The sequence below is a fragment of the Lagenorhynchus albirostris genome, chromosome X (assembly GCF_949774975.1).
Source record: "Lagenorhynchus albirostris chromosome X, mLagAlb1.1, whole genome shotgun sequence".
NCBI classification, from domain to species: domain Eukaryota; kingdom Metazoa; phylum Chordata; class Mammalia; order Artiodactyla; family Delphinidae; genus Lagenorhynchus; species Lagenorhynchus albirostris.
This window is the reverse complement of record NC_083116.1, coordinates 112,130,229-112,157,953: the sequence shown is the minus strand read 5'-3', so window position 1 is coordinate 112,157,953 and position 27,725 is coordinate 112,130,229. Positions and strand designations below refer to the sequence as shown.

The window sequence follows — 27,725 nt, the reverse complement described above, 5'->3', positions numbered from 1 at the left end:
GTTGGTCTTTAACAGTCATTCTACAATTCTTTGATAGTAACTTGTCACATTTTTTAAAAATCTAGTGAAAATTAAACATGACTTTTAATGAAACACACTGCTGTGTTTGGCTAATGTAGAAGACAACTCCAAAAGAGCTATCTGTGACCCTGGAGCCTGACACCCACAAATAGCCTCCATCTCTGAAACTCAGGCTTTGAGCTGGGACTATTCTGAAAGGGTTTCAGATTAGCAACGGACAATCAATAGTTTCATGCTTTTATTAAACATCTAGAGTCAAAGAGTGAAAACCGTAATGGAAAAGATCTATGAATCAACTACATTAAGTACTTCTGATCATCAAAAGGCACCAAAACTGAAGAAACAAGCCTCAAACTGGCAGAAGACATCTGCAAACATGTGACCAAAAATATTAGTATCTAGGAAAAAATAAAGAACTCTTATAAATCATTAAGAAAGGAACTAATGACCCACATGAAAAATGGCCACAAAGGGCTTCCCTGGTGGCGCAGTGGTTGAGAGTCTGCCTGCCGATGCAGGGGACACGGGTTCGTGCCCCGGTCCGGGAAGATTCCACATGCCGCGGAGCGGCTGGGCCTGTGAGCCATGGCTGCTGAGCCTGCACGTCCGGAGCCTGTGCTCCACAACGGGAGAGGCCACAACAGTGAAAGGCCTGCGTACCAGAAAAAAAAAAAAAAAAAAGGCCAAAAGACATAAACAGGCATTTCAAGAAGAAACCAATAAACATGTGAAAAGATGCTCAACCTCATTAGTAATCAAAGGAACATACATTAAAACAACAATGAGAGATTCTGAGACCATTTTGACATGCCAGACAGCGAGGAAACTATTGCAGAGTCCTTGTGTCATGTCAAAAGGACGCAGAGCCAACTTCTACTGGCCAAAATGGAACAATCTGAACTCCAACAAGGATAAGAAATACAAAGCATTCAAACCCAAATATATTTAAATCTACAAATTCAAAATGATTCTCAAAAAAACCCCACTAATTGGTGACCTTCTGAGGATGAGAGGGAACCAATTTATTATTTTGAAAACCAGATAAACAAGAGCAAAAATTGAGCATTTATCCTAACTTTCCTATAACTGTGTAACTAAATAGTATATGAGGGGAAGTAGTTCCTTATTAAAGTGTTCTAGCTATTATGTGAAATGACAGAAATAGAATATCACCATTTTCCAACTCCCAGTGAGTCAGTAGGTCTAGGCATTGAGCCTCAATAGCCACTAACACCAAAATGGTAAAGTGAAGCAAAAACTTAGATGCCTACATAGACCTATAGCCTTGCCAATAGGATCAAACACGAACTTGATTAGGCAGCCTCTGGATCCAGTGGCCAGTCTACAGGAAACGTAGAGAAGAAAGGAACACGTTCAACTGCACCGTAAGCGTGCAATCCGCAAAACCCAAACTGTTGGAAACTCTACAGGTCCGACACGCCAGGTTCCTTTAACAGATACAGTGTAAGGAAAATAAGAGGATGGAAGGGGAACCAGTAGATTAAGTGACTTAAAAGGGAAAAAAAAAGACTTAAAAGGAATATCAAGTCAGAAATAATCAAAAAATACTGAAACAAACTTCCTACTATGGAAGTCAGGATAGTAGGTAGTTTTGGATGGAAAGAGAGGAATGTGATTGGGGTGAGCTACATGGAAGGGCTTCTGGGGAGGCTGGCAAAATTCTGGGTTTTTGTCCTAGATGATGGTTACAAGGGTATGTGCCTTATAATAATTCACTCAGCGATAAAAAAATCAATTTAAAAATTGTTGAAGGAAAGCACATTATTGTGGCAACTGAGGAAATCTGACTATGGACTGTATATTAGATAATGATTATGTAAACAATGAAATGTCAACTTTCCTGAGCATGATAATGGTATTGTGATTATATCAGTAAATGACCATGTTCTTTAGAAATATATGCTGAATTAGATATGGGTAGAAAGCGCAGTATCTACAACTAACTCTCAAATGGTTCAGAAAAATAAAATACACATGTGTGTGAGCACCCAAGCATGTGTAAAAAGACAAAGCAAATGTAGCAAAACGTTAATTGGTGAATCTATGTGAAGGGTATATTCATTATACTATTCCTGCAACTGTTCTGTAGTTTTGAAATATTTTTTCAAAATAAAAACTGGGGAATAAAGTAAAGACATACACACGCACGCACACACACACACACACACACAAACACACAAACACACCCCACAGCGAAAAACTATTTCAAAGGCACCAGACTGGCAAAAATGGAAAACTTGTCATCTAGTAAAATTGATGTGCAGACATTATGAACTAGGAATCCTGGCCTAGAAAAACTCTTTTTTTAATTTAATTTAATTTAATTTAATTTAATTTAATTTTTGGCTGCGTTGGGTCTTCGTTGCTGAGTGCGGGCTCTCTCTAGTTATGGCAAGTGGGGGCTACTCTTTGTTGCGGTGCACGGGCTTCTCGTTGCAGTGGCTTCTCTTGTTGTGGAGCACGGGCTCTAGGCGCGCAGGCTCAAGTAGTTGCAGCATGTGGGCTCAGTAGTTGTGGTGCACAAGCTTAGTTGCTCCGCAGCGTGTGGGATCTTCCCGGACCAGGGATCGAACCCGTGTCCCCTGCATTGGCAGGCAGATTCTTAACCACTGTGCCACCAGGGAAGTCCCTGGCCTAAGAAACTCTTAATAAACCATGACACATGTACAGAAATATGCTCAAAGCTGTGTGTGCAACGACAATATACTGAAAGCCACCTAGTTAGCCATCAACATGGGTATTTTCCCACAAAGAAATATTCCATAGCAGTGTAAATTAATAAATTACGGGCATACACAACCCATTAACATAATGTTTAGGGAACAAAACAACTTGCAAAATAACACATATAGTAAGACTCCATCTAAACTATATATTTATTTATATGTATATTTGATATTTATATTATAAAGGCAAAAAACAGGCAAGCTCAACTACAGTGTTTTAGAATAAATACGTTATGTGGTTCAACTAAAAGAAAAAGTTTAAAGAAAAACAATGGAATGAAAAGCACAAAATTCTGGATAGTGGTTCTCTCTGGGGAGATGGAAGGGCCCAGGAAGAACTTGGAAGACATTGGTAATTTCCTATTTTTAAAGATGGATGGTTTGTTGGTATATGTATGGTCATTATATTGTTGGATTTTAAACTGTAAATATACATATATATGCAGTTATTTTATATTATATATGTTGTATTTTATGACATATTTTATATGTTCTTTTATCTCAAAAAAAGAAAAAAAAACCTAGACCCATTATGATGACAATATTTCTGGACACACCCATCTTTGCTTCACAGTTCAGACAAAGAATTCATTTTAGCTGAAGCAGATAAATTCCTCTTCACTGACCAATGACAGGACTGAAAGACCACCTCATCCAAACTTCGTTGATAGAAGACTCAGTGCAAACATTTAGAATTAATTCCTAAAAGGGAAAAGAGATGTGGCAGAGCAAAAAATGCCACAGACTGAGGGTTTCTGAGAGTAATACAGCTCCATGGGAAATAATATAATTGAGAACTGAACCATCCTTCATATCACTTAAAATTTCAGGGCCCCATTATTTGATAGTGAAATGCCATTGTCTTTTATTGATTTCCCTGCCCCCCACTTGTTGGACTTTGTGGGTTTCAGTATTTTTTGTTTGTTTTTGCTTTATTAATGAGAGCAAAGACTTAAGCTACCCTGGAACAGGAATCTTTGGGGGCCCGGGAATTCTTTGAAGGGAACTGAAGAACACCTCATGGAGGAGATATTTATCTGTTTCTTAGCATGTCTGGAAATTGGTTTTCAAGTTAGGCTTCAATTACCAGTCTCAATTAGGTGCAATCTGATTCATAATTGTTTGTACTATAATAATGTAACAGATGTACCTACTTTTGGTTGTAAGTAGTCAAAGAAATTTGTGGAATGCGGGGATCTAGTTCCCCAGCACTGGAAGTACAGAACCTTAACCACTGGACCACCAGGGAAGTCCCTCAGGGCCCCATTTTAAACACACTGTCCACAAATTTCTTTGACTATTTACCACCAAAAGTATGTACATATCAAATAATTCCCCAAATCTAACTATATCAAATCTTGAATTAATAAGGCCTTCTGATATTTTTCATTTAAAACTTGTGCTAAATGTTTAAGTAGTCAACATCCATTTTATTATCTTCTATTCACAACAGATAGCTGTCAGGACAACTGTGCTTTGAGAGTAAGTGAATGGAAGAACACTAAGCTCTCAGTGATGCTCAAGAGGGCAAGAGCATAGAAGGAAGACCAGAGACGACATGCAGACCAACCCCAGGCTAATTAGGCATCTTTACTATCTCGCTCCCCAAAGACTTGCATGTAAATACGAGTAGCTGTAATATCCAACGTTTAAAAATTACAATAAAATGCTGTTCTGCTTAGCTTGCATTCCAACCACAGTCCCATTGGTGTGCACGTGTCTGCCTGACACCACAGTGAGCGCTCAGAGGCTCCCAGGGGATCCCCCCCACCATAGCTTTCATGTGCATCGGTTCTGCACTGACACCACAGTGAGCACTCAGAACTGAGGAGGAGTTTCATTTTCTACATTTCTTTCTAAGGCTGTGTATAGTTTTCCTGACATTCTGTTTCCTTTCCCATATTAAACTCAGTGTGGACTTCAGGAATTTTTTAAACAGGAAAGAAAGCTTCCAAAGAAAATGTCAGAGAAATGAAAATAAAACTATGAGCATTTATTCTTTAAAAGGGATTGCCAAAGGGCACTTGATATTAATATAGAACTTCCTACTCAAGAGCTAGTTTAAACAGGCTCAACAGAGACTAATTCATTTACAAATCACCAGTACAATAATTAGTCTTAAGATTTCACTGGAAGATTATTTATGTAACTAATGAGGAGGGCTTATAATTTATTCTGTTAATGTTACTTCCAAATTCCAGTTTGAAATCCTGGGTTTTGAGATAGGTATGTATGTATTTATCTATTTATCTATCTATTTATTTATGGGCCATGCCGCATAGCATGCGAGATCTTAGTTCCCCGACCAGGGATCGAACCCATGCCCCCTGCAGTGGAGGCTCGGAGCCTAACCACTGGACCACCAGGGAATTCCCTAGGTATTTATATTTTTAAAAAGGGTATTCTGATTTGAGATGACAGGAGTCAAAAGTATTCTATGATACAGAAGGTATGTTAATAATAAGAACCCTAATTCTTCCTTATCGAGCTGTGCCTCTGAGTGCTTGGAGGAGGCATGATGCCTTGTTCTATATTCTCTAATCCTTATCAGAGGAAAGAGAGAATGTCCCAGCAAACATAGGCAACATTTAATCAGCTAAGTGGCTGTGAGAAGAGACAAAAAAATGACCTGTCCTTATAATTCCACAACCTTTTCCCCTCTGCTGTTTGCCCACCAGCCAGCACAATGGCCTGTAACTGGTGGCTGGTCCCGTATTTGCCCTTAACTGGACAGTACTGATAAAGCGAAGAACAAAGCCTATGGTGAATGAAATATCAAGAGGAGTCTCAGTTATTTGTCTTTTGCTGGGAGCATAGCATGTTCCCTTTGAATCTAGTTTTTTTTTTTTTTTTTTTTTTTTTTTGCGGTACGCGGGCCTCTCACTGTTGTGGCCTCTCCCGTTGTGGAGCACAGGCTCCGGATGCACAGGCTCAGCGGCCATGGCTCACGGGCCCAGCCGCTCCGCAGCATGGGGGATCTTCCCAGACTGGGGCACAAACCCGTGTCCCCTGCATCGGCAGGCGGACTCTCAACCACTGCGCCACCAGGGAAGCCCTGAATCTAGTTTTGATAAAACTTTCAGATAATATGCAACACTTTGAGCAAACTGTAAATACAATACAGTGGAAATTATGGTCTAAGACTGGGGTGGAATGTATTTTATGGCCCCCACTTATTCAGCCCTGCTGAAAATAATCAAATGCACAGAGGTTCTATTGCTCCTCCAATAAAGGCCACCAGAGAATCTGAGCTAGAAGCATAAGGAAATACAAACAGAAAAAGCAAGAGCAAGCAACAGGGCATCAAGAATTTTATAAAACCTGAGAGAAACCACATATTTAAACCAAAAGGAAGATAATGAAAAAGATCTTTCTCACCTTTTGAATGTTCTCCTTCCACAAATCTTCTACGACTATGTATCCACGTAAACCCCAGTCATATAATTTCTCCCCACTGACCTTGAAACAAAATATAAAAGATACATTGCTATTCCATACATGAAGTAGTAAGGAAGAGAATTTTGTTTTCTTTTGCCCTGTTTCCAAAAGAACTGTATTTAAGCATACGACAAACAAAGGAATCTTGGAACATACACATTAAAACTGTGCAATGTAAGCAAATAAAAGATAGTAAGAATGATAGCATAAAAAGAAAAAATAGCTTCCCAGTGTATAGTTACTGTTTAAAATAATTTGCCATAAATTATAGGTGTATATTTCAAACTTTCACAATTTCAAGGAAAAAAAATGTAGATCATTGCTGATATGGGAAATGCCTGAAGATCAGACAAGAAGGAAGGCTTCTACCTATCACATCTAGCATGTAACAGCCAAACAAGTCTGAAAATCAAGCTTAAAATCAATCATTCATTTTTGGGGCTAGGTAAAAAAAATAGGTGAGCCCAGTAAAGATACTCTCAGTCTTTCCAGATCCCTCAAAACATAAAGTCTTCGAGTTTCTACAGCGATTTTGCCTCCTGTTTCAAAATCCTTTCTACAACATCCTGAGAGGTAGGCCCCAGGGTCAGAGAATATTTTGGGGTCAGTGAGCTCACTACCTTAAAATGCACTTGTCCAACTTTGGCCTGTTGGCTTTAATTGTTGGAAACTTTTTTTTTAAGTATTGAGCTTTCTTAAAAAAAAATGCTTCCAATAATTTGCATTCGTTCGTCCTACTTATGACCATATTGATTATTCTTCTAAATGACAGTACTTCAATTTTCTGAAAGCAGTTATTATTCTCTTCCTAGTTTTTATAATAATTTGTCTGTGTATAGCATTTTACTTTACAAAGCACATTCACATGATTTATCTCTATTCTATATAACAACCCTATGTGGTAAGTAGGCAAAGACTGTAAGGAAATATTCAGAGGCCGAGTGACTAAGATCACAGTGCTAGTAAATCCAGGGGTTGCTGCAACATGCTGGTTTCTTAGAAGTTATATTCTTCCAGTTGCTCCAACTGTTCTTAGGACATGATATGATTCTCACACCCACTGGTAGACATATCAAGCATTTATCATGAGTATGGCACTGTTTTCAGTGCTTCAAATTTGAGAGAAAAATAATATTTGCCATCACTTTAAGGGTTTTCTTACAGTACTTTTCTCCAAACACTACTGAACAGAAAACAGAATATAAGTGATTAAGTGGCTTGTCCAAGGTCATGGCATTCATTAAAAAAAAGAAAAAAAAGAAGAGGAAGTAGAAAAGAAACTGTGAAATAGGAACTAAATGACACTAAAACGGTATCAGAAATTCTCTTTCAGTCGCTGATGTTGTTTTGTTTTATTGTGGCAAATACACATAACATTTACCATTTGAACCACTTTTAGGTGTACAATTCAGTGGCATTAATTACATTCACAATGCTATGCAGCCATCACCACCATCCATTTTCAAAACGTTTTCATCATCCCAAACAGATCACTAATGTTTTATATCTAGTGAAACTAGTTAATTGCTTTGCTCTGGCTTACCCTAGGCACAAAATAAAAGACAAAACTCCTTCCCCCTGACTTTAAAAATAAATTAGAATACAACTCAGATTTGCATGCTACTATCTTGGTTGTGAATATAAAAAATCTTTTGCAACATATGCTGTGGCATATAAGATAAAAAAAGGCCTCTACTCAGAGGGCAGCCACATATGCTTCTCAGCCAGCAGCCAATTTACTATTTAAACCATAACAGACTGAGATGATGTTTGATTATTTTTATGATCTAGGGCAGGCAGACACGATTCACTGTTCCAGAGCTGGGGCTGAGGCAGGCAGAGGATCAGTAACTGTCTGCCTCCAGGACCGCTGTAAGCAATGACAAGGCCATGCTATGAAGATCTTACCGGTATTTGCCACCAAAGGCAACAATTTCCCGCAGCTGGAGCCACTGGGCTCCCACCTGCAACTGCAGCACCGTCTAGGGATGTAGACTCGATACTGTCACAGGGACTGCAGGGGGCACAGTTTCAGGTCATTTTGGCTCAGAGCCCTCAGGGCCGAAATCTGGTGATGGCACTGCTATTCCTCCTAGGACCAAGTGTCAGTGTGAGATGGCAATTCTGGCAAATGAGTCCTTGTCTCCGTAAGTTGTCTAGGACCTCAAAACCTCGAGTCTGCCTTGCTCTTGCAGTTTTCCAAGGGACTCTACATGTAGAGTCGCACTAAGTCCACACACCACTGCCCTGAGAGAGTCTAGTCTTTATCAGTGGTTCTCAAATATTATGGGCTTGCTAAAAATCCCCCGGAGGGCTTGCTAAACCACATATTGCTGGCCCTAACCCTCAGTGTCTGAGTCAGTAGGTCCGGGTTGGGGCCTGAAAATTTGCATTTCTAACAAGTTCCCAGGTGATTCTGATGCTGCTGGTCCAGGGACTACACTCTGAGAACTGCTGGTCCAGCTGTTATGGACTGAATTGTATCCCCCAAAATTCATATACTGAAGCCCTAACCCACAGTGTTAATACAGTAGACTGTATTTGGAGACAGGGCCTTTAGAGAGGTAATTAAGGTCAAGTTCATCATAAGGGTAGACCTCTAATCTAACTAGTGTCATTATAAGACAAGGATGATACACCAGGGGAGTGCACGCACAATGACAAGGCCATGTGAGGACACAGGGAGAAGGTGGCCATCTGCAAGTCACAGAGAGAGGCCTCAGGAGAAACCAACCTTGCTGATACCTTGATCTTGGACTTCCAGCCTCCAGAACTGTGAGAAAATAAATTTCTGTTATTTAAGCCTCACAGTCTGTGGTATTTTGTTACGACAGCTCAAGCTGACTAAGGCATCAGCTTCACCCGTGTTCTTGCCACTGTGTTCTACTTGCCAGGATGCCATCAAACTGAGGCCTGAAGGGTAGGAAAGGAGCAGCCAACTGACAGCCCTGAGAAAGGCGTTCCCAGCAGAAGGGACTACACTCCCTGTAGTCCCCAGCAAGGAAAGCGAGGCTAGCACCATGATGAGGGAGAAGGCGCAGAGGGCCAGAGCACAGGCCCGTGCCTGCAACTCCAAGGAGGGCAGGTTGTGACCAGATAAGCCCAAACTGAGAATGACCTGTAACTAGCAGCTTTGGAATTTGAGTCTCTAGATTTCCATGTAATTATGCAAAAAAAAGGCATAGCAAATTTTCTTTGATTAATATTCAAATTAGCATGCATTCTCTGAATACTGACATTGGAAGGAGGGCCAGAACTGAGGTACATAGTGCAGAAAAACATTTAAATTTGTTGTAGTTCATTTATATGTGCAAACAAATTTTAGTCTGGTGTTAGAAAGGCTGCAAAATAAAATTAAATTAAGCAGTAAACCCATACATACATAAGCAAGAACAAAGGACATGCAAGCTTACTGAATCTAACTTACCTGGACAAATACAATGGCTTGTTGTGGATAATAAAGAGAGGCAGCTAATCCCATGAAAACAGGTGGATACACCAGCTTCTTTATTTTTGAACCTATTAAAAAAAAGGTTATGGACACCATCAGAGTATTCATTATCTTTACCATTACAGTTTGTGTCATATATCTAACATTGAGTAAGACTTCTTTGGTCTTAGACTGACAAAGAATGTGCCTAATATATGAACCGAAAAGGACCACCACATTTTCATAGCTTTAGGAAGATACAATTCACACAACTCACCCACTTAAATTGTACCATTCAATGGCTTTTAGTGTATTCACAGAGGTACAAGGCCATCACCACAATCAATTTTAGAAGTCATCACCCAAAAAGAATCCCCACATCTGTGAGCAGTCACTCCCCAATTCCTCCATGACCTCCAGCCCTAGGAAACCACTAATCTACTTTCTAACTCTATGGATTTGCCTACTCTGGACATTTCGTATAAATGGAATTATATAATATGTAGTCTTTTGCACCTGGCTTTTTTCATCAATACAATGTTTTCAAGAGAACTACCATTTCTAAGCAAACAGAAAAAAAGATTGTTTTAAAAAGAAAACCACACATTATTTTGGTTTCTAAGGTTTACATTCTTTCATAGTAAACTGGCTTCCTATTTAAATACTGAATGCAAGCATTCCTCTCCTCTCCTTTCCAATACCCCATAAAAATAACAGTAAAAGAATAAAACACAGATAATAAACCCACAACGAAGAGAAAATGTATGGAGGGGCTATTGGCTATTAAGAAGGGTCAGCAAAGGTTCAGAAAACGGAGAGTGGATGGGAGCAAAAGGACAGACAGCCTTTAAATCCTGAGGAGGGGCCACAGCAGAGGACGGAGCAGAATGTCCCTGGCAGCCCAGAGATGTCAGGTACCATGCAGGGTGGAGAGGGCAAACGGATCAAAATAGGGGGAGAAATACAAGTCCTGTGCGTGGACCAGGTGAGCCTCTCCTTCCTCCATGCCATGCCTGTGCAAAACTGCCTGTGGCCATGCCATCTCGCCAGACAAAATCTTAAAAGGGGGGCAGGGTATCGCTAAAGAAATGCCATGGATTTGCTGCTGAGAACCGAGACAGCTGGTGTGAGTGCATGTGCGTGTTAGTGCTGAAGAGTCCAGCCTTCACTGTCACCCCCCCACCTAAGGGCAGTCCCCTTTTGGCTCACCCTGAGGGAGAACCTGCTTGCCAGCAAGCCCCATCTACACACAAAATGTTCTTATTAGAGTTTCAATTGCCTTGTTCTTTCTTGTTTTGTTTTTTGCCTTGTTCTTAAACATGACTGTACAACTGAGGAAAGCTGAGGAAAGCCTGCAACATACAAGAGAAGATCAAGACAAGCAAGAAGGAAAAATGACCCTAAAGGAAAGAGAACTTAAAAACAAAACTAAACCTGTTATTAAGTATCATCAATAAATTCAAGAAGCTACTGCATTAAAAGAAAAATGAGTTCTGTGAAAAGAGCTCTTGGAAATGACCAAAGTAAACTAATGCAAAAAGAATAAAATAGTCAAGAAAATACAAGAGACACATGGGGTCAGTTTAAATAGCTCAATCACAAATGAATTCGAGTTCAGGAAAGAAAAAGAATGAGAGGAAATTTTCAAATAAATACAAGATATATATTTGCCTACTACAGCTGAGGGCTGCAAGCCACCAAAATGCCCAACCAAAGAATGAAAACATCTATATGTAGTCACAGCACCATGGAAGTTTAGAACATTGAAGACTAAGAGAAGATCCTCAAAGCTTCCAGAAAAAAAGAAAAAAAATGAATCACTTCATAAGGAACAATCACGCAGACTGGTTGCTGACTCTCACACCTGCAACGCTGGGTGCTAGAAGATGCAGCCAGAAAAGTTTTGATGGAGAACAAATTCTACAACCAACCAAACGATCACTAGGTATGAGTCCTTTCAGACTTGCAAAAACTTGGAAAGTTTACCTCCAACATAGGCTTTTTTGAAAGTGACTTAAGCATGTAGTTCAACAACATGGCAGCAAATCTAGGAGAAGACAACACGGACCCCAGGCAAAGGGGGTCAAACCCAAGAGAGCGTGGAGCCATGGCCCAAGACAACAGCTGTGTTGACTGAGTCTCAGTCTAGACCGTGAGAATACGTAGAGCCCTGGGAAAGGGGAAATGCACAGACAGAAGGATGGAGAGCTGGGAGAAATGAGAATGAGATTAAGAAAACTGGTAGAGGGTAAAACTGGAGAATACACTAGAAATGGACTTGACACAAGAAACAGTCTCCACTCAGAGGCACGGAGTTTTTGAGATGGGACGCATATAGATGCTAGTGCAATGTATGTTACTCACATTTACAAAGAAGAATGTAAGTGCTGTTTATCGGTCTTAAACTTTAAACAGACAAATCCCCCAAAATGGAACTGGGGTTACAGAAGAGAATACAAATACTATCAATCTAGACTCTTAATATTATGTTTCTCTCCCTGTCCTATTGCCTTGACTGAAAGGCTATAATTACTCCAGAAGAGAAAAGCCTTTTACACCGCTGGAAGCCCACCTGTACACTTGAAGCTTTAAGCACCTGGGCAGCTCATGAAGGTGAGGACCAGGTGGAGGACAGCAAACCCTCCAACCAGCCACTTTTCACTCCTCTAGGGAAAGCTGATAGGCAGCAGCTCTTGAGCTTCTAGCTCCTAGTGGTTCACACAATGAGCTGGGGGCCCCAGAACTTCTGGAAGAAAGTGCAATCCCCTGTCTCCCTGCATATCTCCACACCCACACCTCCCAAGAAGCCAGTGGTCTAAACTGTAACCGTCAGCATTGCCAGAGGGGAACCACTGGCTGCCAGTGCTGCAGGGAGCCACCAGAAGGCAACAATGGTGGGCAACGACCACCTGCCACCCTTGGGTGTCCTGGTTGGGCCCACTTCCTCTGAATGATCATCCACTCATCTCTCTTCCAGAGAAGTACCTCTTGTCCTCACCACAGTCCTGGCCACCCTCACCACCATTATCTGCTGAATGCTCAAGAAACCTATCCATATGATCCAGCAATCCCTCTTCTGGGTATATACCCAAAGGAAATGAAATCAGTATCTTGAAGTATCCCATGTTCATTGCAGCATTATTCACAATAGCCAAGACATGAAACCAAACTAAGTGTCTTTCAGTGGAAGAATGGATAAAGAAATTGTGGTATATATTTACCATGGAATATTATTCAGCCTTTAAAAGGAAGGACATTGTACCATGTGCAAAAATATGGATGAACCTGGAGGACATTATGCTAAGTGAAATAAGCCAGACAGAGAAAGAAAAAACAGTGCAAGATCTCACTGATATGTAGAATCTAAAAAAGTCAAATACATAGAAGCAGAGAGTAGAAGGGTGGTTATCAGGAGTGGGGAGGTGGGAGAAATGGGGAGGTGTTGGTCAAAGGGTACAAAGGTGCAGCTACGTAGGATGAATAAGCCTAGAGATCGAATGTACGGCATGATGACTACAGTTAGTAATACTGAACCCTGGACATTTACTAAGAGAGGAGATTTCAAGTGCTCTCATCACAAAAAAGGTAACTATATGAGAAGATATATTAATTAGCTCGACTCTAGTAATAATTTCACTATGTATACGTGTATCAAAACATCATGTTGTACACCTTAAATACATATAATTTTTATTAAAAAATAAAATTAAAATAAATAAAATGTTAGACTGAAAAAAAAGAAGAAAAGAAACTCCACCAGGAGGGACCTTCTGAGCCCATCGTACTGCTGCCAGCATAGGGGCCCAGGAGGGGCCTGAAAATCATTCTGACCACCCATGAACATACCTACCCTCCCACTCTCCACTCATCTTGCTTAGGGACCCCCCACCCCAATGCTGTTTACCTCAGGCCCTTGTACCCCAGCACCCACAGGAAAAGTTCTGTTGTTTGGTACGTGCGCATGAGTATGTGTGCATGTGTACTTTTCTGAAAAAGAATTAAGGTTTTAAATTATTTTAATACAACCGAGCCCTCTCATGAAAAGGAAGAAGAGAGAGGAACAAGCAAGAAAACAAAAGCAAAGGCAAAGGACCCGCAGTAGTGGTGTCCTTCTGCTGCTGTTCTGCCCAGGAGAGCACAGTCCCCAGTCGTCCGCAGGACAGTTACCACAGTGGATGTGCAGGAGATAAACACAGTTTAAAGAGCACACATGGCACAGGGAGCTCTCTTTAGGGCTGTAAAACTGCTCCACGTGCTCTACCCATGGAGAGGGAAGGAGGAAGCTAATCTCACTTGATTCCACGTTCCTGGCTCCCTAACACCCAGTCAAATTCCAACACCCTGGCCTTGGGATCTTCATAAATTCTAAACACTATCTAAATAACATAGGAATGCTTTCCTAGACAGCTTTACAGAAGGAGGGGAAAGAAGTTTGGGACAAAAAGCTGGTTCAACTATTGCCCAAGCTGATTAGTAACAACAAACTGCATTTAATTCTTATATATTCTGCACAAGACGGGAGGAGGACACAAAAACTACAACAGGGGTTCATTCCACACACTGGGGGAGTGGCACCAGGGCAGCATTCTTCCAGATTCTAAAAGTGCGGTTAAGGCGTGTATAGGAAGGGTTTTTTTGTTTGTTTGTTTGTTCTTTTGTGGTACGCAGGCCTCTCACTGCTGTGGCCTCTCCCGTTGCGGAGCACGGCTCCGGATGCGCAGGCCCAGCGGCCATGGCTCACGGGCCCAGCCGCTCCGCGGCATGTGGGATCTTCCCGGACCGGGGCACGAACCCATGTCCCCTGCATCGGCAGGCGGACTCTCAACGACTGCGCCACCAGGGAAGCCCCAGCATGTATAGGAAGGTTTTTAATATTGAGAAATGGTTATCAAACTAGTCTCTACAGTTATCTTTTATGGGGACCGATTACAGGGTTCATAATCTTTATAATTTAGGAATTTTTGTGAAGTCTGAATTTTACAATCAATGAAACTTCAAGTAGCTCATAAATTCATCTCATTATAATGAAGTATTTTATCATCCTGTATTTCCTATAAATGTTTTGTAATCCAGCAGTAAGGTGTAGTAATATCTTTAAGTTGATATTTGTTAGCTTTTAATTCTAAGTATATATATATTTTTTTGCGGTACGCAGGCCTCCCACTGTTGTGGCCTCTCCCGCTGCGGAGCACAGGCTCCGGACGCGCAGGCTCAGCGGCCATGGCTCACGGGCCCAGCCACTCCGCGGCATGTGGCATCTTCCCGGACCAGGCACAAACCCATGTCCCCTGCATCGGCAGGCGGACTCTCAACCACTGCACCACCAGGGAAGCCCCTAATTTTAAGTATATTTTTTAAAAATATTTATTTATTTCGCTGCATTAGGTCTTAGTTGCAGCACGCGGGATCCTTGTGGCATGCAGGCTCTTTGTTGCAGCGCACGGGCTTCTCTCTAGTTATGGCACGTGGGCTCTAGAGCGCAGGGGCTCAGTAGTTGTGATGCACAGCCTCTCTAGTTGTGGTGCAAAGGCTCCAGAGTGTGCGGGCTCAGTAGTTGCGGCACGCAGGCTTAGTTGCCCTGTGGCATGTGGGATCCTAGTTCCCTGACCAGGAATGGAACCTGCGTCCTCTGCACTGGAAGGTGGATTCTTAACCACTGGACCCCAGGGAAGTCCCTAATTTTAAGTATTTTTACAAGTTTTTATCATCACTGACTGAAGGTACAAGACATCAAGAAATTAATAAACTCTCCATTAAATCACTGTTACTAGGAATAATAGCCTGATCTTTTATTTTAATATAAATTTATTTTATTTATTTTTGGCTGCATTGGGTCTTCAATGTTGTGCATGGGCTTTCTCTAGCTGCAGAGAGTGGGGCCACTATTCGTTGTGGTGCATGGACTTCTCATTGAGGTAGCTTCTGTTATTGTGGCGCATGGGCTCTAGGCGCGTGGGCTTCAATAGTTGTGGCATGTGGGCTTCAGTAGTTGTGGCACGTGGGCTTCAGTAGTTGTGGCTCGCAGGCTCTAGAGCGCAGGCTCAGTAGGTGTGGTGCACAGGCCCAGTCGCTCTGTGGCATGTGCAATCTTCCCAGGCCAGGGCTCAAACCCACATCCCCTGCATTGGCAGGCAGATTTTTAACCACTGCACCAACAGGGAAGCCCTAATAGCTTAATCTTAATAGTGAAACATTTACAGTTTCCCAGGTGTGACAGATCTTCATTAATGAAAGTTCACTCTTTCTGTATCAAAGAACAACAGGAATTTGACCAAGTAAATGTGCCTATAAAGGATAACTAATTTCTTTTTCTTTTTTATTCTAATTAATTTTTTTATTGGAGTATAGTTGATTTACAACGCTGTGTTAGTTTCTGCTGTACAGCAAAGTGAGTCAGTTATACATATACATATATCCACTCTTTTCTATACTCTATTCCCATATAGGTCATCACAGAGTATTGAATAGAGTTCCCTGTGATATTCAGTAGGTTCTTATTAGAGAAAATTATCTTTTTTTTTTTTTCCCGGTACACGGGCCTCTCACTGCTGTGGCCTCTCCCGTTGCGGAGCACAGGCTCCGGACACGCAGGCTCAGCGGCCATGGCTCACGGGCCCAACCGCTCCACGGTATGTGGGATCTTCCCGGACCGGGGCACGAACCCGCGTCCCCTGCATCGGCAGGCAGACTCTCAACCACTGTGCTACCAGGGAAGCCCCTGATCTTTTTTTTTTTAACATCTTTATTGGGGTATAATTGCTTTACAATGGTGTGTTAGTTTCTGCTTTATAACAAAGTGAATCAGTTATACATATACATATGTTCCCATATTTCTTCCCTCTTGCATCTCCCTCCCTCCCACCCTCCCTATCCCACCCCTCTAGGTGGTCACAAACCACCGAGCTGATCGCCCTGTGCTATGCGACTGCTTCCCACTAGCTAGCTATTTTACGTTTGGTAGTGTATATATGTCCATGCCACTCTCTCACTTTGTCACAGCTTACCCTTCCCTCCCCCCATATCCTCAAGTCCATTCTCTAGTAGGTCTGTGTCTTTATTCCCATCTTGCCCTTAGATTCTTCACGATCTTTTTTCTTTCTTCTTAGATTCCATATATATGTGTTAGCATACAGTATTTGTTTTTCTCTTTCTGACTTACTTCACTCTGTATGACAGACTCTAGGTCCATCCACCTCACTACAAATAACTCAATTTCGTTTCTTTTTATGGCTGAGTTAATATTCCATTGTATATATGTGCCACATCTTCTTTATCCATTCATCTGTCGATGGACACTTAGGTTGCTTCCATGTCCTGGCTATTGTAAATAGAGCTGCAGTGAACATTTTGGTACATGACTCTTTTTGAATTATGGTTTTCTCAGGGTATATGCCCAGTAGTGGGATTGCTGGGTCGTATGGTAGTTCTATTTTTAGTTTTTTAAGGAACTCCATACTGTTCTCCATAGTGGCTGTATCAATTTACATTCCCACCAACAGAGCAAGAGGGTTCCCTTTTCTCCACACCCTCTCTAGCATTTATTGTTTGTAGATTTTTTGATGATGGCCATTCTGCCCAGTGTGTGTGGCTATCTCACTGTACATGCCCAGTAGTGAAATTGCCGGGCCATATTCTAGTTCTATTTTTAGTATTTTAAAGGAATCTGCATAGTGTTCTCTAAAGTGTCTGTATCAATTTACATTCCCACCAACAGTGTAAGAGGGTTCCCTTTTCCCCCCACCCTCTCCAGCATTTATTGTTTCTAGATTTTTTGATGATGGCCATTCTGACTGGTGTGAGATGATATCTCATTGTAGTTTTGATTTGCATTTCTCTAATGATTAATGATGTTGAGCATTCTTTCATGTGTTTGTTGGCAATCTGTATATCTTCTTTGGAGAAATGTCTATTTAGGTCTTCTGCCCATTTTTGGATTGGGTTGTTTTTTTGATATTGAGTTGCATGAGCTGCTTGTAAATTTTGGAGATTAATCCTTTGTCAGTTGCTTCATTTGCAAATATTTTCTCCCATTCTGAGGGTTGTCTTTTGGTCTTGTTTATGGTTTCCTTTGCTGTGCAAAAGCTTTTAAGTTTCATTAGGTCCCAGTTGTTTATTTTTGTTTTTATTTCCATTTCTCTAGGATGTGGGTCAAAAAGGATCTTGCTATGATTTATGTCATAGAGTGTTCTGCCTATGCTTTCCTCTAAGAGTTTGATAGTGTCTGGCCTTACATTTAGGTCTTTAATCCATTTTGAGTTTTCTTTTTGTAACCAAAAGTATATAATTTCTTTCATTTTATTTTTTTACAATTTCTATATATGTTTAAAATCAAATATACTGGAGAAAACAATCACATCAATTATACATCAAGAAGGCCATATTCAGGAACTAACCCATTATTCCAAAAACTGGTAAGTGAAAAGAAAGAATCAAATGTATATGTTATGTCTCCCTTATGAACTGTTTAAAAAAAAAAACTACAAAATTGTACCTACCTCTAGCCAAAAGGAGTCCAACAACTCCAGAAAAACCAATAACACCAAGTCTTGGAAAAAATCCAGGAGGTGCATTTTGGAGATATTCATAGCTGTCTATAATAGAATCAGACCAGGAAACAGTTTTATAAATTGCTCATTAAAAAACAAAACATGTACATCAACTATACTTCAATTAAACATAAACATAAACAACAAAACAAAAAAGTCAAATATAAGTAGCGTATGTAGTAGCAAATGCTTTTCAAATAATGTATTCTTTGCTTTCTGTTAGTATGCTTCTTTTCAACAAGTTCTTTTTATGTAAGAGATAAACATGATTTACTAGTTACATCGCAAGTATCCAATTTTCAAACACTTTTTAGCCTGATGACATTCTGACAATAAAGTAATGTTAGATTACCTTCATATTCCTGAAGGCAACAGATCTGAATCAATTATTCATAAGGGCAGAAAGACAAATACAGGAATCCCTTGCTATCCAAACACAGAAACAGAATAAATTTGGATAAATCTTTGGATAGATCTGTCGCTATCTGAAGCTTTGCTGCTTGCTCTCTAAAATTCAGGAACCAAATACATTAGACTCAGGAAAAAAAATGTATCTTTTGCCATCTGAATTCATTATTCAAACTCAAGAATAACTCTGGATAATGAAGGAAATTTGTAGTGCAAGTATATGCAGGAAATAGTCACTGTTGATAGATAAATACAAATAAATGCAACATGTGAGTCTACTTGCCACGCCTGACCATGCATTATGACCTTATTCGCATGAGGCCGCCTCTCCTCTCCCCTGAGCCAATGCCACCAAATAAAAGCTAGCTTAAGTCTTACCTCCTCAGAAAAGCCTTTCCTATACTCATCAGCCCACACCTCTCTTTCTCCTCTAAAGTCCCACCATATTTATTTTCTCTACTGTCATTTGGTGCCTAATTGTACGGCCCTTGTTTTTAATTATTCAGGGTGTATTTTATGTCTCCTCAAAGAGAATATCTGCTCCTTAATGGTGGACTGCTTAGACTTCTATGTCATTTTCCCCCAGTGGTAAATAGTGGATGTTCACTCAACAGATACTTATTTGAAGCCCTGCTAGGAGTTAATGGATACTGAATGAATTAACAAAGGGATTTCAGCTAGGTCACGACTTGAAAAGCCTGCAGGTCTCTCAACCTCATCTTTAGCACTCCCGATCTGCTTCCAGTTCCCGGCACACGCAACACTAAGTCACCACTCCAAGCCTTGGTCATGCTGTGCCCTCTGTGTGGAATGCCTCCCAATTCCCACCCCCATGTTTTGGTGTGGCTAACTGTTCCTTCAAGACTCATCTCAGAACTCCTTCCCTGACTGCTCCCATCTCCCCAATCTCTGTTAAACTAGTCTCTTTCCTCTGTACCTTCAATGGTGGTCTACGACTGTCTCTGTATTTGTGCTAGTATTGAACACTTTATTATATGCACCTCAGTGGCTGTGACCACTGGCTCAATCAGCCTCTCTCTTCAATGCCTGCCATGATGGTGACTTAACAGACGTACATGGAACTGAATTAAGTGGAATACTCAATAATTCTCTCGTCTAGATAATACTAGGCATGTGCCAGTTATCCTTTTCTTGGCTTCTTTGGGAAATGTGGTGATCATTTTAAATACTACTATAGGGCTTGTGTTCTTTGCACCAATTCCTGTCTGGCCTTTTACTTATTTTGCCTTTAACCTGGTTTTAACTTTTCATCCTCTTGTCTGGGTCATTTGAGGCAATTTTCTGCTTCCCTTTATTTTTGCCTACCAGCATGGTATTTTCAATTCTAGACAGGCACACAGAGCAGGTGATAGAAGGACACCCAGATGCCTTGGTGAGCTGAGCCAAAGTGGGAAAATCACAAAGAAATGGGAAAGAAGATATGCTGTAAGACTACACTAAATATGAAGCCCAGCTTCTAGCAACATGTCTTGGCTATGACTCCTGGGAAATGGACTGGTTGCCTTGGCAGACAACAATGCAACTCATAATGGAACGTTTCTTCTTAAGTCTTTGCAGTAACTATGAGTCCAGGAGAAGAAAAAAAGACTCATATTGCAAATACTGCCTACTGCTGTGAATCAATGGGGAATGATAGGCGACAATGAAGAGACACCTCAGTCACACATATAGATAAAAGATCAGGAGTTCTTTAGCTTCCTCAGGTAAAAAATGAAGGTAGCAAAGTACCTAACTGCCAAGGTTGTTATGAGGATTGTACATAAATTAATACTTTCAAAGCACTTAGACTAGTTCCTGACACCTAATAAGCACTAAATAAGTGTTTATAAAATTAAGATATTAACATACATGAATAATTTAAAGAAGTGGTAAGCTACTAATATGTCTGTCTTCAAATGAAGAATTTACTTATATAGTAGTCTCAGGGGTATCAGTGCATCAATACTATGATAATCTTCACTAAGAAATAAATTGTACTCATGCTTCTTTTATTGTCACGGAAACACTTGTAAAAACAAGAGGATGACTGGCTGAGATGTCCAATAAAGGGAATGAAATATGATCAATGTCTATTAATTTATCAGTTCCTGATATTAGTTAGAACATAGACTGTGAAACCAGTTTATGAGTGTATGTGTTAAGTGAATGTGAAAAACAATCAAAGGCGATAAAGAACAAATGAAAACATGTAAGAACACTATGAATTATGCAATAAAGCCTTTCCTAGGCACACCAGCCCAGTTCCTTCCTGCCTCTAAACTTCTGTAACATGTATTAATAGCTGTGCCAATGAGCTATCCTGATTCTGAAAACCTATAGATGAGTTAGGACATTGCACCTGGAGATAGATTTAAAGAAAGAAAATCCAGTGTATCTGCATCTGCTAGGCCAACAATCCTAATGATCTTGAAGAGACTTACCTGAGTGTTTGGGGACACTAGTTCTCTGAAATCTGATGAAAAAAATAGATTCTCTTTCCAGAAAAATCCAAATAGCTCTAAAATTCTACATACAATTTTAAGGAATTCACAGATCTCCTGGAGCCCATCCATGGCCTCTCAGTTAAAGAATCCAATGTCAAAAAACAAAAAAAACAAAAAAAAAAACAAAAAAAAGAATCCAATGTCAAACAAACTGATTATGCCTAATTAAAAATCGACTTACCTAACCCCCACTGAACCACACTTTGCATCTTGGGCTTAGTTTGGGAGTACATTTCCTAAAAAGATGAGAAAAAAAAGAATCAATAGGATTTGCTGATTAGAAAGTAGCAATAAATATATTTGTCTTTACTGAATAAATTATCATGTTATTAGCACTTTTTGAACAAAGGGATATACTCTCTACCTGGGTTTTTTGTGTTGTTTTTCCTTTTCTAATTTCCCCTTCACCACAAATTGCTCAGCAGAATGGCTTATTATTGCGACAGGAAGCAAACATTTCAAGCAGAGTGGTTTCAACAACCCAGCCTTTTCGTTCTTCTATTGAAATTGAGGAGGACGAAAAAAATCAATCCCCTTGATAATTAATGTGGATATTCTTTCCCTGTGAGATTAAATCATTCATATTAAGTCTATTTCCTGATTTGCCATGATTTTAGAGCCTATATCTGAAAATTGCCCATTTGAAGCAGGAATGACCAGCTTTAATGGGACAAAGGAGTCTATATCCAGGTTTGGAGAAACATTTACCCCAATTGAGCAAATGAAGTATTTAACATTCTCTTAACCACAACAGTAAAAAGGCTTTGTACATGAACATCAGATGATCCTAAAGAAAGCAAGGGACTACTTCAAAAAGTGTACAGTAAAGATGGGAAAAGAGATATGTGGGTATCAGAAGATATCAGAACCTGCTGTCACATGGAAAAGGATTTGTTTATTTTAATTCAGTTCAAGTCAGAGCAAGTTATCCTAATACTGTTAAATGGCCTTAAATAATAAGTGCTGAATTTGGGGGAGGACATAAAGAACATTAAAAAAACCTGAGTACTGCTTCATTAAAATCCATTATTAGTTTTTTTCTGCACATGAAAAGAGAAAAACTACAGATCAATGTCTAGACTGACTGCCCACTTCTTTTGCTAGCATAATCTGTTTACTATGAAGAAAAATTAAATCAGCTCTTGAAGAAAGGGACTAGAACTTGTAGGCCTGAAAATGGAGCCAGGAATGAGAAAAATTTTCATTCATGAAGACTTCAATCTATAGGAAAATAAAACCAGTGTAATCACACAAAAAAGCTTTTTTTACATATAACTAGTACAAATAAACATGTTGATAACTATTCTGAGGGGTTTTGTTGCACTAAAAGCATCATGCACAGATGAAAATGTAAAAACCAAAAAGCAACCTTGGGTTGAAAGGTAGAGACAAAGTACGTTTATAACCACAAAAAAAAAAAAGAGCAAGAGAGAAATAACAGTAGTCATGCCTACATGATACAGAAATATTTGCAAATGTGCTGACTTTATCTTAACCACCGGCAGATGGTTTAAAAATCTTCTAGTCCATTCTCTACGTCTGCGGCTTTATTCCTGTCCTGCCCCTAGGTTCTTCAGAACCTTTTTTTTTATATTCCATATATATGTATTAGCATACAGTATTTGTTTTTCTCTTTCTGACTTACTTCACTCTGTATGACAGACTCTAGGTCCATCCACTACAAATAACTCAATTTCGTTTCTTTTTATGGCTGAGTAATATTCCATTGTATATATGTGCCACACCTTCTTTATCCATTCATCTGTTGATGGACACTATGTCCTGGCTATTGTAAATAGAGCTGCAATGAACATTGTGGTACATGACTCTTCTTGAATTATGGTTTTCTCAGGGTATATGGCCAGGAGTGGGATTGCTGGGATGTATGGTAGTTCTATTTTCAGTGTGGTTTTTTTTGTTGTTTTTTTTTTTGCGGTACATGGGCCTCTCACTGTTGTGGCCTCTCCCGTTGTGGTGCACAGGCTCCGGATGTGCAGGCCCAGTGGCCATGGCTCACGGGCCCAGCTGCTCCGCGGCATGTGGGATCTTCCCAGACCGGGTCACGAACCTGTGTCCCCTGCATCAGCAGGCGGACTCCCAACCACTGTGCCACCAGGGAAGCCCCTATATTCAGTTTTTTAAGGAACCTCCATACTATTCTCCATAGTGGCTTGAGGACACAGGGAGAGGGAAGGGTAAGCTGGGACAAAGTGAGAGAGTGGCAATGGACATATATATACTACCAAATGTAAAATAGATAGCTAGTGGGAAGCAGCCGCATAGCACAGGGAGATCAGCTCGGTGCTTTGTGACTACGTAGAGGGGTGGGATAGGGAGAGTGGGAAGGAGACACAAGATGGAGGAGATATGGGGATATATGTATATGTATAGCTGATTCACTTTGTTATAAAGCAGAAACTAACACACAATTGTAAAGCAAGTATACTCCAATAAAGATGTTAAAATTAAAAAATCTTCTAGAACAAGAGAATAAAGTTTAAGTGTGTTACAACACATTATGTATAAAGTCTTTAGGTATTTCATAACTCAATAATATGGTTACGGTACTTTAGTCTAATGGCCTAATTTATGCTATTTTATTTCTAAATTGGTGAACAAAAGTTCAGCATTGGCACAGACAGTGGAAATTAAAAATTCTAAAACAAGTTCTGGATGAAAATTGAGTTTATCATCTCAAGCAAAGTAAATCTAGACCACGTCACACACATCTACATTCTTTTACTTTGTCATCAGTTTTCAAAATCAAGATCAAGTGTGGCAAATATACATATCAAAGCCCACGAAAACATTCTGTAGACTGTAAATTTTGGTTTCCAATGTTAAAAATTGCACACATGCTTTCATGAACATAATGACAAATGCCTGATTTAAAACCTGAGCAGTAAAAGTCAATCTGTATATGCAGATCTTTGGTCACTAAGGGAAACAGTTAAGTACTCAAGTATATAATTCCACCCTCTTGTAGTTATCTACCCTCCTATTATAGCATTCAAAATCCTCTGTACCCATTCCTGTTTAAAGTGGTACTGGGATTTCCCTGGTGGCACACTTGTTAAGAATCTGCCTGCCAATGCAGGGGACACGGGTTTGAGCCCTGGTCCAGGAGGATCCCACATGCCGCAGGGCAACTAAGGCCGTATGCCGCAACTACTGAGCCTGCGGTCTAGAGCCCGTGAGCCACAACTATTGAGCCTGCGCGCTACAACTACTGAAGCCCATGCGCCTAGAGCCCGTGCTCCGCAACAAGAGAAGCCACCTCAATGAGAAGCCTGCGCACCACAACGAAGAGTAGCCCCGGCTCGCTGCAACTAGAGAAAGCCAGCATGCAGCAACAAAGACCCAACACAGCCAATAATAAATAAATAATTAATTAAAAAATAAAATAAAATAAAGTGGTACTGACTTGTAGAATCTCTGTGGGGAGAGAAACTTCCTAATTTTGATATAAATGTTTACATAGTTCCAGCCCCATATCCTCCCCTGGTGGACAATAATGTTTTCATAGCCGCAACCAACAAGATAGGCACCATGGGGGAATTCCCTGGTGGTCCAGTAGTTAGGACTCGGCGCTTTCACTGCCGTGGCCCATGTTCAAGTCCTGGTCGGGGAACTAAGATCCCACAAGCCAAACGGCCTGCCCCCCAAAAAAAGATAGGTACCATGGGCCTCTGCTCTCTAGTCAACGTGACACAGGCTGCCCAGTGGGAGGGAAACTCTCTCTGCAGCTATGGCGACAGCTGCCACCAGGAAGCTAGGGCTCTCTGCTCCCCTCCAGAGATGGCACTGACGAACATTTTTAAGTCAGGCACTCTTAAGTTGGGGCCCTTTATTGTGCCTTTTTCTGAAAACATGCAGCCAGTACAGACTTTTTACTACTGACTCTAAACAGAAATGCATTCATTCCATTTTCAGAACAGCTCTCTGTACCTGACACCAACTTGTATATGGTTCGCAATAATGTCGGAGATGGGAGATGCTTTCTTCAAGTTGGGTCCTTGGCTCTTCCACATATTTAGACTGACCCTCAGGAACAGAGTAGAGTGAAAGCTGCAAAGATTGAAAAACAAAATAAAAAGAAATTAAGAAGTGTATACAGTAATGAAATATCAATTATTAAATTTGTAATAATTCACAAACTACAGTGAATAAGGGTTATGTGCACCCTGAACCTTGCTTCAGACGATCTTTGCACCTTAATCAATAAGGACAAGGCCAAGAGAGCAGGGCTATGAGGTGTCCTAGCCTCCCCCAACCCTACTCATAGCAGATAAAGCAGTCCCCTTTTACCCATTTTATATATTAGTATTTGTTATTTCATCTTAGATTTAGTTTGGAAAAAGGATTCTATTACTATAAATGGTGGGTCGGAGGTGGGATAGGAAAAAAAAGCTTGAGGATAACTGAATAGCATATGACTTAGCTCTAGTGATCAGTCTAGTGCTAATCAAAGCAGAATAGCAGGTTTGTTCCCCACCAGAGAGGAAACATTTCACAGCCACCACTGGCTGCCTTCTTCACCCTCAAAAATGCCACTGTCCCAAGGCCTGAGAAGAAGAGAGTAAAGGGCAAAAAAACAAGCTATTTAGCTTTAGGTAAACACCATTCAAGTAACCCTGACCATAACTGAAGGTAGATCTTTATGACACTTTACTCAAAGTCAAAAGAAACCAAATATCTAAAATAATCAGTGGGAAGTATAGACAAAAAGGAATGTAAACAATGGACAGATGATTTCCTGTTTTATTTATTTAGTATTTATTAAGCATCTACTTATGAGCCTCTAATCCAGCCAAGAAGCAGGATGAACCCTGGTCTTTAATTTCTTAGGAGAGGGGAAAATGTGAATGTTTTCCTGGCTTGATAAGCAGTCTGGAAGCAGGCAGATCACTTAGAAGTGACTTGTGCTTGCAATCTACTGGGACAGAGCAGATTCCCCACTAAAAATCTAGGAAATATTCCTTAATTATGCCCTTAGCTAAGTACCATTAATTAAAGTTGAAAAAGCCATAGTCTAGCAGCTTCCCACAAGGAAGCACTATTTCCTCCTTTTAAATATCTTCTGAATTGTCCTATCTTCCTGATATTCAATTTGTATTTGTAACCAAATCACATATTCAAAATGTATCACATGTTACCTCATTAACCTTCACAGCAGCTTTGTGAGATGAGTCCTTTTTTGCTGATGCATAGACTTTGAAGGTGAGCAGGCTCAGGCTGGCCGGCCCCACAGACCTCTGAATTACCTGAAACACAGAAACAATCTTAAGCCTTCTCTCAATTCTACAAACTGAAGGTACATAACGTGGGCACATTTGCAACCTCAGCCACTCCTGCCCTGAGAGGCTTATTGCGCGTTATGAGAAATGTATTCCCGAAGTTTTATGGAAGTCAGAAACAAAAGAACATGTTCTCGTGGACTTAAAATTCCAGGTCACCTTTATCTTCATTTCCAAAACAGTAGTTCCTGAGTTTTCTACTTAGCCTTTCAAGGAAAATAAAAGATACACCTCCCCTACCCTCCCCAATAACAACAGGGGAAGGAGCTTTTTTTTTTTTGGCTGCATTGGGTCTTCGTTGCCATGCACGGGCTTTCTCTAGTTGCAGCGAGCGGGGGCTACTCTTGGTTGTGCTGCGCGGGCTACTCATTGCGGTGGCTTCTCTTGTTGTGGAGCATGGGGTTTAGGCGCACAGGCTTCAGTAGTTGTGGCACACAGGATCAGTACTTGTGGCTCTTGGGCTCTAGAGCGCAGGCTCAGCAGTTGTGGCACACGGGCTTAGTTGCTCCGCGGCATGTGGTATCTTCCCGGACCGGGGCTTGAACCCGTGTCCCCTGCATTAGCAGGTGGATTCTTTAACCACTGTGCTACCAGGGAAGCCCGGGAAGGAGTTTTTAATGATCTCACCTAGTAATTCATTGAACAGGGTGAAGATTCTTTCGATAATTCCAATAATCAAACTTTGAGCAGCTCTCCCTTTCCATTCCCACTCAGAACCCCTCTCTCCCAGCCTCAGTTCCCAAACTCAGTCTCTTTCTGTGCCTTGCTCTCCCTGACTAGGTCACTCATGCCCATGGCTTCAACATGAAGCGTGATCCCTAGATATGCAGCTCCAGCCCAGAGCTCTCTCCTGAGTTCCCAACTCATTTATCCTATTACTTCTGGACATTTCCACTTGGATGGGACACAAGCTCCCTACACCAAGAACACCCAAAACCAACTCATCAGGATCCTGTCTGTGCCTCCAAGTCTATACTAGGCCTGATAGGTGAATGTGTGCTGTGGAATCTAGAAAGTTTTAAAAATGACACATTTTAAAAATTAATACACAGCACTTGACCATCTTGCATCCTTACCCCAGAAATGCCCCCTCTTCCTCTACTTCTTCTCTCAGGAATGGTGCCGCCATCCAACTAGACAACCCAATCGGAAACTCTGAGGTCATCTCCACTGCCTCCCCCCACCATCCTATTGGTCATTAAGTCCTGTTAATTCTGCCTATTAAATAAACTTAATTCACTCTCTCCTCTTTATCTTCTCCTGTACAATCTTCCCTTGGGCCCTTGTTTCTTTCCTGGATTGTTTCAACAGCTTAATTCTAAATGCTCACCTGG

At 40.7% G+C, this 27,725-nt stretch overlaps 1 protein-coding gene across 3 annotated transcripts in view; it reads right to left on the bottom strand.

The window, feature by feature from the left end:
• The window catches only part of APOO (apolipoprotein O), a 58,013-nt gene that overhangs the window by 9,247 nt on the left and 21,041 nt on the right, over nt 1-27,725 (bottom strand). For 2 of the 3 annotated variants that reach the window (XM_060137625.1, XM_060137624.1), the window contains 6 exons: nt 26,251-26,358; nt 25,043-25,162; nt 21,276-21,330; nt 18,132-18,227; nt 9,634-9,725; nt 6,147-6,227 (listed from right to left, as the gene is read on the bottom strand). In XM_060137625.1, coding sequence (XP_059993608.1) covers nt 6,147-6,227; nt 9,634-9,725; nt 18,132-18,227; nt 21,276-21,330; nt 25,043-25,162; nt 26,251-26,358 — 552 coding nt within the window. The remainder of the gene's footprint in view (nt 1-6,146; nt 6,228-9,633; nt 9,726-18,131; nt 18,228-21,275; nt 21,331-25,042; nt 25,163-26,250; nt 26,359-27,725) is intronic. The other variant, XM_060137626.1, reaches the window with a different exon arrangement.